The 13747-nt window shown below is 43.3% G+C and overlaps 1 protein-coding gene across 1 annotated transcript in view; it reads right to left on the bottom strand.

Annotated features, from left to right (window-relative positions):
* The window catches only part of LOC110078205 (unconventional myosin-X), a 108290-nt gene that overhangs the window by 79312 nt on the left and 15231 nt on the right, over positions 1-13747 (bottom strand). The window contains exons 2-3 of the mRNA XM_020792088.3: positions 3128-3226; positions 889-1047 (exon numbers count right to left, since the gene is read on the bottom strand). Coding sequence (XP_020647747.3) covers positions 889-1047; positions 3128-3226 — 258 coding nt within the window. The remainder of the gene's footprint in view (positions 1-888; positions 1048-3127; positions 3227-13747) is intronic.

The following is a 13747-nucleotide window of genomic DNA, read 5'->3' as shown; positions in this document are numbered from 1 at the left end:
AACTCATCATTTAGCTGACACCTGAAACACATTCCAAAGAAACACCTGGAACTCCTTCAACTGACAGATGGCAGGTATTCTCCTGTAGGGAGAACCAATGTCCCAATTATCTCACAACAAACACTACTGAACTAGCAGAACCAGGCAGGAAGAAGATGGCATGGAAAAAATTATATTTTGGATTACAGTCATTGGATACTTCATCAATTGATTGCAGAGGATCTGTGCTACCTGGGGGATTCTGGGACTTATAATATTAAAAAAAAAACTGTTTTCCAACTGTGGGGATGAAGAAGTACCATTCTGAAATGGCAGAATGGTTAATTACACTTCAGAGCATGCACAGAAGAAGAGGTCATTGCTTAATTCTCTTATATCAAAATTCTCTGCAAGCAGAAAGTTAGCATCTAGGAATTAGGCTAGGACAGGGCCTCTCTCACTCTGATGTGTTGCCCTGGGATGTTTACACTCAGAAATAGTTTTATCCTTAAGGCAGCATTCACTCGTGTAATCGGATCCACCAGCAACACTCCATTGTTCCCTACTGCAAGCATAGGCAGAGCCTTAGCGTGCTGTATTCTCAAATACTATCCAAACATTCCCAAGGGCCTCTAAACAGTGGTCCAAATATCTGCAAAGTAGCTGAGGAATACCAGTGAGGTTCCTTCCAAACATACCTAAGGCATTTGTCCATCTGATGGATGGACACATGTTCTAACCATTCTGGATGAGAAGGAGGTCATATAGGCAAGCTCAGAACATTGCTTCTGGTGGGACTTGGACAAGTTACTCTTCTGATCCATGGTTCCCCCACTTTCTGGAAACGGTAGTCCAAAAGAGTAACCTTTCCAAGCAGTCTGTACGTATCTGCCCACTTTGTTCACTCACATAGATGTGGTCCTTCTGGTAGCGCTGGTGCAGATTAAGCAAGATGGCAGCCTCGTGCAAGTCGCCCAGCATGGACATGTCCTCCACCCCCTCCATGCTTGACTGATGCATTGGAAGAACTTTGTCTCTGGGCAGAGAGGTCCACGGGTAGCAGAACACCTGGAAGGAAGGAAATGATGGTACAGAGAAATGTCAGACTGCAAACTATTAGGGACATGTCACAACTGGCAAGTTGTATTGCAGTTCTTCCATTTCACAGGGTCAAACTAAATGTGACAATGGTGGTGATATGTGTCTTCTCCTACATCTACACAATTCACATATAACAAGGCTGAGCAACTTTTTCATTGGGGAAGGGTTTGCTGATGGATATAGGGGTTCCTATCAGGGCCAAATTCCCTTCTGCCTCCACATATTCATACATATATTATCGAAACATTTATCAGGAACATGATGGAGAGGTTTAATGCTTCCCTCCCAAATGCATCTACTACATGAAGATAATTCTTTGCTTGATATGATGATATTAAGTCTTATCCTAAGCTCAACACTGTGTGTATGCATCTGTGTGTGCACATGAGGCTTGATCAGAATTATGGGAAAAGGTTAAACTTCCTTCTCCCAGATATGGGTCTCCAGCTACTCAGCTGTTTTGCATGGAACAACAGAAGAGTGGGGCAGGGGACACTGCTGGTGATAAAAATGAAAATTTATTCACAGCCCAGCTCTTCACCAGTTGCTCAGCAGTTCCCGACAAACCAGCTGAGTAGCAAGGTGTGTGTGTGTGTGCAGAAGGTGCAGATGTAGCAAGATGCACACTTTCAAAGTGCGCCTCTCTCCAGGCACTGTTGGGAACAGGATGATCACTCCTCATTTTGACCGGGAAAATGGGAGTTGAAATGGCCAGAGGTTCCGTGGGCCCCTATGCAACCCACCCAGTGCCTATTCCTGACATTATAACATAAAGTGAGTGAGAGCCTGGAAGTGGCGCATCACCGCCCTGTCCCACCTTCCCTGTGCCTCTTTCCCCATCTATTTCCCTTTGCTCCTAGGTCACCTTCAGAGGCAGGAAGAGAAGAAAATAACTGGATAATCCAGAAATGGCAAGTGAGGCAGAGGAGGAAGGATGGTCCAGCACCCCCCTATGGGAAGCCACTTTTATTTTAAAGACCTCTCGCCCTTCCGATGTAAAGCAAAGCTTCTGACGGTGATTCGCAACTTTTGAGCAGGTTCACGTGGGAGAAGTAGGAGGTCTTTCAGTTACTGTAGCCCCAAGCTGTGTAGGATGTTACAGGAGTGAACTAGCTGGGACCAGAAACAGACTGAAAACCAGGAGAAATGATATGAAATTTGTGCAATATGGTCTGAAAAGTACATTCCAGAACACATACTGGTTGCCGCATTTTGCATCAGCAGTGGTTTCTGAATGGGCAACCGAAGAAGAGCACTTTCCAATAATCTAATCTGGTGCTGACTAAAAGATGCATCACGGCAGCTACATCTATTTTCAGTTTTAGGTATACACTGAAGAAACTGTATTGTGTGAGCAGATCCTCACAATCCACACGTGTAATCATGACAAAAGGTCACCCTACGTACATGTCCTCGACACTGCTAATACTGATAAAACCACAACAAGGGAAAATCCATTTGTCTGCCTTTCCCCAACGAGGCCCGGATGAAACTCTTGACAACCAAAATCCGTGTTGTCATCTTGCCAATGTGTAAAAGGAGGGCCTATGACTTTCTGAGAAGCATGAATTCTTCTCTCCCTCATAAACTGGGGAGTTTGAGAAGCAGAAGTACAGTATCCAGATTCACACAGTCACTATAGGGAATATCACCAATTTCAGACTTTACAGAAATTCTGAAGTGTGAATTGCTGGCATACTGCTGGTTTAAATGTCCAATACTATTTGGGTTTGCAGTTGCCATCCTTTAGCCTCTATACACTTTGTAGCTTTCTTGCAATATCAAAGGGTAGAAGTATAGTGCTAGGAAACCAATTTGCAAATCTTGAACGAGGACAAAGCCTTCAGAAAAATCTAATTGCCCCAGCCACATGCAGGGAGGAATGGAAGCAGATTCCTCCTCTAATGGTCTGACTGTCGACAATGTGAGGTGTTGCATGTTATAGTCTGGGATTGTCCTGTTTCATTTGGCACAGACGCACAGCAACATTATCCAGGAATGTTTTTTTCAGTGGTTCATGAAAAGCCAAATCTTCCATTTTGCTTACCTCGCCATAGTCTGAAGTGAAGAGCACAGAGCCATCAGCCAAGGAGCTCACAGTGCAGGGCTGCAACTGGTCCTGCTCCTGCAGCCACACCCGTGTTCCCTGAAATCAATCAGAGCAAACATTAAGCCATGCATGCTACCTAGATAACTGTCACAATAACCCAGTAAGTTAGGCATCTGGCTATGAAGTCAGAAATTAAAAATGCAATCCCCCATTGTGCATCTTAGGGGAAGAGCTAGCCAAGATGGCCTTGTGCAAGCTGCACAGTCTCAGAGCATTTCCAGAAGGGAATGGTAAACCATTTTTGAGTACTCTGTAGCTAGGAAACCCTGAAAAGGGTTGCAATCAATCAATCAATCAATCAATCAATCAACCAACCAACCAACCAATCAATCAACCAACCAACCAACCAATCAATCAATCAACTTGATGGCACATCATTATGGGTATCCAATATAATGTAGGATAGGGTGAAAGACTAAAACTCAAAATGGTCTTCTATAACAACTACACCAATGTGCTGTCAAGTCAACTGACTTGTGATGTTTTTTCAGGGCTTTCTAGGTTTTACCATACATTTCCTCTGAGGGCGCCCTAGGGCTTTGCAGCTTGCTCAAGGCCACACAGGCTGGCTTTTTTTGTAGGAGGCACAGTAAGGAATTGGAACTTCCAGTCTCTGGCTCTAGAGCCAGATACCTAAACCACTGAGTTATCCAGCCAACTTTACAAAACAGAACACTCTTAAATAAATTAAACCACTCTTAAGGGGCTAGTGCAGTCTCTTGGAAAGTTGTGAATCTTGGTCATCTAATTTTGGACATTAAATTTAATGATTGTAAGGGAGGGGAATTGAACAGCCATTTGTTATAAGTTAGAAAAAAGCAACTGGCATTTACATTCTTACCACCCCACCACATCGTCCTTCATGCTTGGTTTTACATTCCCGGTCTGTGATCTTTTTTAAAAAGGAAAGAACAAAATCCTCAGAAAATGTACCCTTTCCCCTTTTTCTCTTCCCCCTTTACTTTTGTTCATGTCACAGACTGAGATAAGGCAAAGAATCGGCAGTGTAAGGGGGCAATTAAACTGTCCATTTAGACTGCAGTTTACCTCAGATTTGGTATGGATGAAAGTGAATTAAAAACTGGTAGCTACATAATGTAAAGTTCAGTGCAGGGAAGCCCAGTGGGGCAATCATCTATTTCCAGTGGGGAACCGTCTATTTTTTGTTTAGCCAGCAGGGGCAGTTTAATTTTGCTCCAGTTTGCTGGCATTGCTTTTCTTCACTTTCTGCTCTGCGTGACAGCCTGATCCAATGCAAATGGGTGCTGGCAGGGATGCCAGTTCCCCTTAACTGCCTGTTGTCTCCAAACGGATTTTTTAAAATGTTTTTCAGAGTCAACACTGCAACATATTAGTGCCAAGACATTTCAGGAAAAAAAATGCATTTAATAAACGGAGGTGAATGGAAGGGGTGGTCCTGGTGGAAATTGCTAACCGACATCTCATCAGATCAGAGGCAGCGTGTGCTCTTGATGCTGTGTGCAAACACATTCACAGCTTTCTCTGCTCCTGATGACTCCTGAAGCACAATAACTGTGTGGATTCATCTGGATGGTTTCAGTGATTTCACCCACAGAAACCAGCAAAGATCTGATTTGAAAAACTGGATCAAAGCAGATGAAAGCAGTTCCCCCCCACTGTGTAGTCGCACCCTAACACAACTACTTCCTTGAAAAAGTAGTTTATATTTTAAGCTCACTGAAGTCACACCTCCATCATGATTTCAGGAATAATAGGGAATTTTCTTCTGCTAGCCTGATGCTAAACACGTTGATTTGGGACTAGATCAGTGAACTTTCAAACTGAGCACAACAAAATGAGCACCTACAATTATATAGAAACTTCCTTCACTTTCCCCTGATTATAAAACATCCTTAAATATAAGAAGGAATGCCGAGGAGCTCAGCATCTGCCCCAATGCTGGACCAGGTGCTGGTACCAGAATGGTCTGCTCCTGCCCACATCATTAGCTGCTCTACAGAACTGCAGAAATCTGGCCTACAGTCTTGAGGTCGAAACCAAACCAAAGCTATGAAAAGACCTACAACTCCCAGAATCCCCAAGCCAACGTGACTAGTTACTATGTTGGATGAGCACTGTAGTCCAAAAAAGTAACCGTTCTAAGCCTTAGACCCGTGGTTCTTAACCTTGGGTTACTCAGGTGTTTTTTTGGACTGCAACTCCCAGAAGCCTTTACCACCAGCTGTGCTGGCTGGGATTTCTGGGAGTTGCAGTTCAAAAACACCTGAGTAACCCAAGGTTAAAAACCACTGCCTTAGACTAAGCTGCCCTTCTAAATGCTCACCCCAGTTGCTGTCAAATAACAAAAACTTCTGATCAGAATCTTAAAAGCAGGAGGTGGAGTAAAAATACTTCTGAAAAGCATCTGGAGAACCAGATCAAACTGGGGACTTCCCTAGCCTCTAAAAGGCAGTCGGTCAGGAGGACATGCATTCATAAATGCAACAAATGTTGCAATCACCTTGAAAGAAGGATTCATATACTACATATAGGAGTTTTTTCTGTATAATCCGTTTCTTATAATCTTGCTGGTCTGTGGCCATAATAAAGAATGATGATGATGATGATAAATGCAACAAGTGGTTCCCAGTTTGTTGCATTTAAACACACACACACACACACACACACACACACACACACACACACACACACACACACACACACACACACACACACACACACACACACACACACACACGCACACTCTCTCTCTACAGCTCATATACTAGAATGAGAGTTTTGGTCTGTCCAGAAGTGGGGAGCAGCAGTAAATATTTATTTACACCCAATAATACTAAACCAGAAGATATTATAACAAAATGATTGCAGATCACTGAAAGGTGAGATATCCTTGCAAACACGTGGAGAATTCCATGAGAAAAAAAACTGGGTTGTGTGCTCACAATTTTGGAGCAGGGTGGCAGCAGCCAAAGGAAAGCCCACTCACCCACCACCCCCACTTTCCAACCAAATTGCATGGCTTCAAAAAATTATTCCAGGGACAGAGTGACCTATATAGGATTCTCTTAGAGGATTTTTTTAATTTAAAAAGGTCTGTGAAGGAGATTTAGTATCCAATACAATGAATATCGATATCAAAATCATGCCTGGCTCTGCATTACCTCCAAAGAGATTCTAAGCTGAGGTTTCCCTTTATGGGAAGTCTGTCAGAGGTAGAATTGATTGCAAAAAAACAGTTGTGGTTATCAGCAGAGGGGCTGCCTGGGAGAGGGGCTGGTACAGAGCCAGGATACTACTTTGCAATCTATGGCAGTAAACGCACCCAGCCTGCCTGGCTCATTACGGCTATCTGTGGTGATTTAAAGTGTTGTTTATCCTTTGTCAGAGATGGACTGCATGATAGGTAGGTGCCTCAGAAAACTCTTCTGAAGCCATCTCATGGTCTTGCAAAATTCTGGAACTTCTGACTCAGAGCTTATTTTTTTAAAAGGCTGCTGATTTGGAAGGCTAGTCTCTTCCCTGAAGACAGAAGAGTAGTGGACACTGGATTTTTCCATCAAAAAGGGCTCTCGCTTTTGCTTTTAATTTGAGCTATGCTTGGAAAAGAATGCTCTTATTTTATTTTCCTTTTTTCAATGCATGTTAAAATTCTGCATTTTTTGATTAATACTCCAGGAACAGCTACAGTAACCAGGGATACACAATCCATAAAAAGTATGGACATGGCCAGATCTGAACCCTGGCCAGCTTAGTCACCCGTCTGATCAGCCAGGACAATGAAGTTATGACAACACCTACTGGTGTTCACATAAGGTTTGCGTAACAGGTCACAGCTAATTGCAGCTAATTGACAAGGTCATGGGGTGCATCTTGGTCAGATGCCTGGTCGCATACCCAATTCTGCAACTGTGATGTGGCTTGACATAGCATCAACTAGCCACAATTAGGCACACAAAGCTACAGAACCCTAAATGGACATCATTAACATGCTGGCCAATTTTAGTTGACAAAACAGTTTTCAAAAATCATCAGCATATGCTATCAAGTTAGTTCTGACTTATGGTAACTCTTTACAGGGTTTTCTAGGTACTCAGAAGTGGTTTAACATTCCCTTCTTCTGGGGGTGTCCTGTGACTGCACAGCTTGCCCAAGGCCACATAGGCTGGCGCTACTCACAGGAGACACAATGGGGAATCAAATTCCCAACCTCTGGCTCTGCAGCCAATTACCTAAACCACTGAACTATCCAGAAATATATGCTGAAAAAGACAAACATGACTTACAAAACAGAAAAATTAAATAAAAATAAAAGCAAAAATATCATGCCACCTTAAAGGCTAATAGAAATATTTCAAAACATGCTTTTATGGACAATAATGTGTCTCAGGAAGTAAAATGTTATCCATGGAAGCTTGCAGTGAAATAAATCTGCTAGTCTTTAAGAGGCTCACAGTAATTTTTTGTTGTTGTTGTTCTGTTTTTGTTGGACATTGACCAACTACATTATTGCTGGGGCACAGCTAGGAAAAACTAAACAACAACTCCCAGGAAATTCTGGGAATTGTAGGCTAAAAAATGACTTTCCATGCATTTTGGGGAGGCCACTGAGATACAGGAAGCTGTCTTAGAAATTACTAATGTGTACTCTGACCAGCAGTGACTGTCCAAGACCTCAGACAAAGAGCATTTCCCATCATCTGCTACCCAATTCTTCTAACTGGAACCAAAGGAGATGCCACAGTCAGGGTGGGTGGGCTGCCTCAAGACCCCGCTTCTCCCCAAAGAAAAGTCTTCTTTCGCTCAATTGCAAATATAGCGTCCCTGTTACTACACTTACTTGGTTGGCTTTCCCCCCTCTTCCTGTCATCCTGGAAACCCCATAGCTTTCTGGTCAAATACTAAACATTTCACACACCCTTCTTGTTCATACTCAGACCCACACTGACTGCTTTGTGGGCATGATCTTAGACTGAAAGTGCTTCCAATTCCCATTGCACAATAGGCTGCTATCTCCATTTTCCGTGTGATGCATTGCTGATTTTCCAGACAAATGTGACCACCAAAGAATATTGTGGTGAGCTCTTGGAGCTAGACCTAAACTCTTATATGTTGCAATTGTGACTCTTAGGATATTTGGGGAGGGGGGGAGGCAGTCTTAAGCAGTTTACTCTCTGAAGTAAGTCTCCTTTTGTTCCCAAGGGGTTATCTCTTCTGTCAGTGTGCAGAGAACATGCAGTGCAATAAATTATCCTGAGTAAACCTTTTCCTTTCCTTTGCTCCCCAGAGCTGAAAGCTCTGAGGCTAAATTTGTTCTTTAAATAGCACTGTACTTAACCGGGGGACTAAGGCATAGGCAGCTCATTGACCAGGATGAAGAGTTCCCCCAGTGCCCGCACACATGAGCCATCACAGGACTGAGGTGGTTATCATGGGTGGCGAAGGGCAAAGAACCAAGTGTGACAGCACCCAGCCATTCTAAATGAAGACTTACTCTTCAGTTTAGTGAATTTTAATGCCTTGCTAAAGTGTGTGTAGGTCATATAAGGGTAGCAAACAGAATGAGCTGGCTTTGCTTATGGTAACCCTTTGGCTCTGCTTGGCAGCTATAAGGATATCCAACACCCACTGTTTTGCATGTCCTATATGTTCCCTCCCAGAAAAGTCTTTGTGCCTCTCATAATGATGATTCCTTCAAACTGGTGTGCAAGATTAAGACAAGATAGTCCTGAAAGGATAAGGGTTTTTATCCAACTCCAGGTTTTGTTTTTCTGTCCTAGAGAGCACACGGCTGATGATCTGGTCCTAACAGCATACATTGGAAAGTAAGGGGTTGGCTGGCTTTGCACTTTGTGTCCACAGAGACTTGAAAACCAGGACCCTGTCTTGTAACTCATCAAGTTGGCTAGCCTACACTTCAGCACTGACAGACCTGTAACCTCTAGATAAGGCTTGAATCAGGTTTCAACAAATGCATCTTCTGATTGATTCAGAGGATCATGAATAAGTGATGGATCCATATGAACAGAAATTAGCTAATGGAAGAAGGAGCGAGAGCATGAGGAGGGGGGAGAGCATCCACAAGACCCACCAGAGAGACAAGGTTATCTGATCAGTCCCTGAGGAAGACACAGAGAGGAGGACAATGAATAATTGCTTCTCATAAAGGGAAGCCATGGAGAACTTGGGTGGAGATTTTCAGTGATACTTCTGAAACAGCAACGTATCTTTCAGCTGACATAGCCTGATCTCACACCCTACATAAGCTATTTGCTTCTTGTCTTCAACAGCTAATCTTTGCTAATTGATGCCTCTTCCAGACCTCAGCCCATATGTCTCCTCTCAGGCTGAAGAGCTGTCCTCTTTCAATGCCAATCCTGTTATATTCTTGAAGCTCTAGAACTGTGGTTCTCAAACTTTGTATCTTATGTTCCACCAGTGTATTAATTAATTGAGGTACACCACTATACAAACAAAAAGCTGCCTCCCTTTAAAAAATAAATAAGAAAGACATTGATATGTTTCCAAACATACTGCTATTATATTCATAATTTATGGAAACTGATGGGCAGGCAGTGTGGGTTATGAGAAATGGTGCGTGAAATTCTGTTGTAATTTATGCCATATAACAGTGACGATTGCTGGAATGGCAATTTTCTGTAACTAACACTTCCTCCTCCCATCTTGTGCCCCCCCTGCATGACTTCTCAAGGATGAAGAGAATTCCACAGGAGCCTCAGAAACATCAGATGATGGGAATGTCTGATTTCTGGGAAATTGCTGTTGCTGCTGATACCATCAGCTTACGCAGCATACGTTATGGCAACAGAACTTCAGCCATTGAGCTTGTGATCAGATGACGGACCAGCTCGCATTTGGGAATGCTCATGGCACGGTCCAGAGTGAGCTATTTCCCAGAAATTCCACAACATATGGGAGACTGCAAACCAGCCAACCCTGACCCGTGCCCAAGTTGGACCTTTTTGGTGGAGTGGCAGGACTACTTTTGTTTGAGACCAGGCTGAAACAATTCTTGCATGGACAGAAAGCTCCCTTTCCAGCGTGATCAAACACAATCCTTTCCCACAATGAACCTGATTGTACCCTGAGTGTCTAAAGTGACTACTAATATGTTAGTACAAGAAAGAAAAGAGCACCGTGTCACCCTAAAGACACAGATTTTATTTCACATAAGTTGCCATGGACATTACTTCATTTCTTCAGATGCATGAAGACGTTGTTGCATCTGAAGAAGTGGATTCCAGTCCACAACTTTATACCAAATATGACTCATTAGATTTTATAGTGCCATACGTCTCTTGCTGTTTTGCCTACTAGGCTACAGATGTTTACTCCTTCAGAAAAATGCTAGTACACTGGGAGGTCACAGGCAGATATTCCTTAGCATGTGTTTACAGGAGATGGCTCGCCACACTCTCAAGACAATCCACATCTATGACCAGTTGGGGAACCACTGCTTGAGAAAGCTCTTCACTTTTTCACTTCAGAAGCACCGTTCAGATCTCTAATCGTCATCTGGCAGGCCATAAACTAATTGGAAGTTGACCAAAGGAAGCCTGGATTGGACGAACAGCCTTCTGCTTAATGGAAAGTGAAAGCAGGCATGTAAAGAAAGAGGTAGGATGCCTTCAAAAGTAAGAACAGCAACATTCAACATAAACTGAAAGAGAACATTCTCATCCAAAGAACACTATAAACTAAGCAAAGTGCTGCTAAGCGGTTAGGGAGTTTCTGCACACGATTGGTTTATAAAATAATAATCATGGGGGTGGGGGGGCAGATCCATCCTTTGAAGTAACGCTGAAATTGTCTGGACATCATATTTCACCAGCAACCAAACTAATACAGTATATATTATTATAGCGGAAAGTTCACAATATGGCTTTCCTAAATAATATACCTTTATGCTAGAAGTAAACAGGAGCACACAATAGTTAAAAGACTCTTATACACCCATAACACAAATATTAATTATTACTATACACTAGTAGGTCATGTTTCCACAAAACAGGACGTCAGAATGTCTGAGAACCATCTTATAAAGCAACCTGCTAGTAAACGCTGCTCAATTATTCCTGCTTGGCTCCTCCTGCAAGTGGAAGCATCAAATGTAAGTAGGACTTTACCAGACATAGAAAGCATAGACATATGTCCAAATCTGAACCCTGGCTAACCCTGTCATTCACTTAAGACACCAGAACCCAAAAGCTTACGACAAGCCTTCTCTTGTAGCTTGTCTGAAGAGAGAGAAAGGTTTGGACATAAAGCTAAGCTTGTTGCAGCCGATTAAGAGCCTAGTTACTGTATTTCCTCCCATTTTCAAGAAAAACCACATGTGAGTGATCAAATAGTTATGTGTATCAGGACACTTACTGGCTTCTGGTGATTGTGATTCTCAATAGTCCTGGTGTACTAGTTTGTGTGGAGCTGGTTACTGTCAATTACAGCTCTGATTTTCCTCCCAATCAAATCTTGCAATTGCAAGACTGGAATTTCATAGATCAGGCTTCTGCTAAATTGGTACCCTGCTGCTGAGAGAGCCAGAAGTGGCAATTTGCAAAAGACTTTGAATCTCGGATTTATGATACAACAGAAATGAATTTCTGTGAACGTGATTTCCATTAGATTCAGTTATTTTAATATGTATATCTTAATACACCTACTATACTGTATTATGTATACATGTTTATGTCCAGCTTTCGTATATTTAGATACTCGCCTTTCTCCAGTTTCCCATGGCCTTTTAAACTAAACCTGCAGTTCTGCTCACATTACATACACACAAGACAGGTATGCCCTGCAACACAATGTGTGTGGAGGCATGGAGTGCTCCAATTCACTATTCAGCCTGTCGGCCACGTTCTCCTCCATGATACTCATTTCCATTTCCCTCCCGTCCAGTCCTGCATTGCTTCCCCTCAACAGTCAGCCAGCTTCTGTGATTACTGGTAGGGTCTCTTGCTACCAGTCTGCTCAGGAAATTCTCTCCTTTAGTTGTCTTCCTGAAGACCGTTTGCAATTCTGTAAACCTCGGGGCTCCCTGAAGCTAACTGACACCTCGTCCTTCTTCTTCAAGGATAATACCAATTTACCTATATGTGCATTGGCACTCTCACCCAAAGGTGAGAAATAACAAAAATGGTAACTGGCTCAGAAGTATTTTTACGTCACAGGAGGGATATTAGATCCTCTTTCAGTCAGTGAAAAACATACTGCAAATTTTGCATCACAGAAGAACAGGGAGAACTGCTATGTTTTGAAATGTGAATTTCCCATTTTGCTAGACTCACAAATAATGAGAGGACCTCCTCAGTTCAGAACACAGTCAAGAACAAGACAGCATACCTGCTTGCTCAAAAAGCAGATGCTATGAAACAGGGAGGCTGCCTGTGTCAGCAAGCAGTAAAGAAATAAGAAGCATGATGAGAAAGTCAGTTGCAGGGCATGGCTGCAGGTCAGGGAGAACCAGCTAACCCCGCCCTTCCTATCCTGGAGGTCTCCGCTGATGCAGCGCACAGACCCACTCCCCTCAACAGCGTTTAGCTTGCAAATGCTGACAAGGTCGCAGCAGACAGTGGAATCTGGCTGGAGACTCCATGCCCCCGGGAACAGAAAAATCAGGCAATGCTTTTAGATTAATCTAATTTCCAGCGCCTTGCTCCAGTGGCTCAGAAATGTTCTCACAGCTGCAGCACCTGCACCTTCTCCTCTCACAAAGAGCCAGGGGAAGAATTGGGACCAGGTGCCCTTACAGAAATCCTATAGTGGAGAAGGAGAGGAGAGGGGGAAAGAACAACACACACACACACACACACACACACACACACACACACACACACACACACACACACACACACACATATCACACATCTGCCCCAGTCCTCCTGTGGTTAACTCTTGTTGAGCCCCAATACATGGTCACTGGTTATCAAGGCCATGAGGTCAGCTGGAGCAAGGAAAATCATAAAAGTGTTTTTTTTTTTGCCAGCAAGTGAAGAGTGGGAGTTGAGAGAATTCCCTTCAACATAAAACGCTACCCTCACACAATCTGCACAATCACTTGCACGCTCTCTCCCTCTTTTCCACAGACACACGGCAACATCTATGCCACAACCTCAGAGCAGTTAGCGTGCAAATGCACTGCTCGCTCTTATCCAGAGCGACAGCATGTCACACAGGGTCAGCGTCAACAAAATCAAAGTAAAAATACAGCCTTCTTACACACAGAACAAGAGGCTTGCAAGAGAAGAAGCCTCTGTGCAAAGGAGTGGCCTTGCCCAACACTTCTCCTTCGTGTTTCACTATCAAGAAGAGGCAAACCTTTCAACAACCTCTATACAAAGCCAGACGGGGCAGGCTGGCAAACAACTTCTGAGATCCAGTCTTTCTAGTAACCACTGTCCCAGGTTAAAGGTAAAGGTAAAGGTTCCCCTTGACAATTTTTGGCCAGTCGTGTTCGACTCTAGGCCACGGTGCTCATCCCCGTTTCCAAGCCGTAGAGCCAGCGTTTGTACGAAGACAATCTTCCGTGGCCACATGGCCAGTGCGACTTAGACA

Source organism: Pogona vitticeps, chromosome 1 (genome assembly GCF_051106095.1).
Source record: "Pogona vitticeps strain Pit_001003342236 chromosome 1, PviZW2.1, whole genome shotgun sequence".
Taxonomy (NCBI): domain Eukaryota; kingdom Metazoa; phylum Chordata; class Lepidosauria; order Squamata; family Agamidae; genus Pogona; species Pogona vitticeps.
The sequence above is the reverse complement of the archived record's forward strand: the minus strand, read 5'-3'. Positions and strand labels throughout refer to the sequence as shown.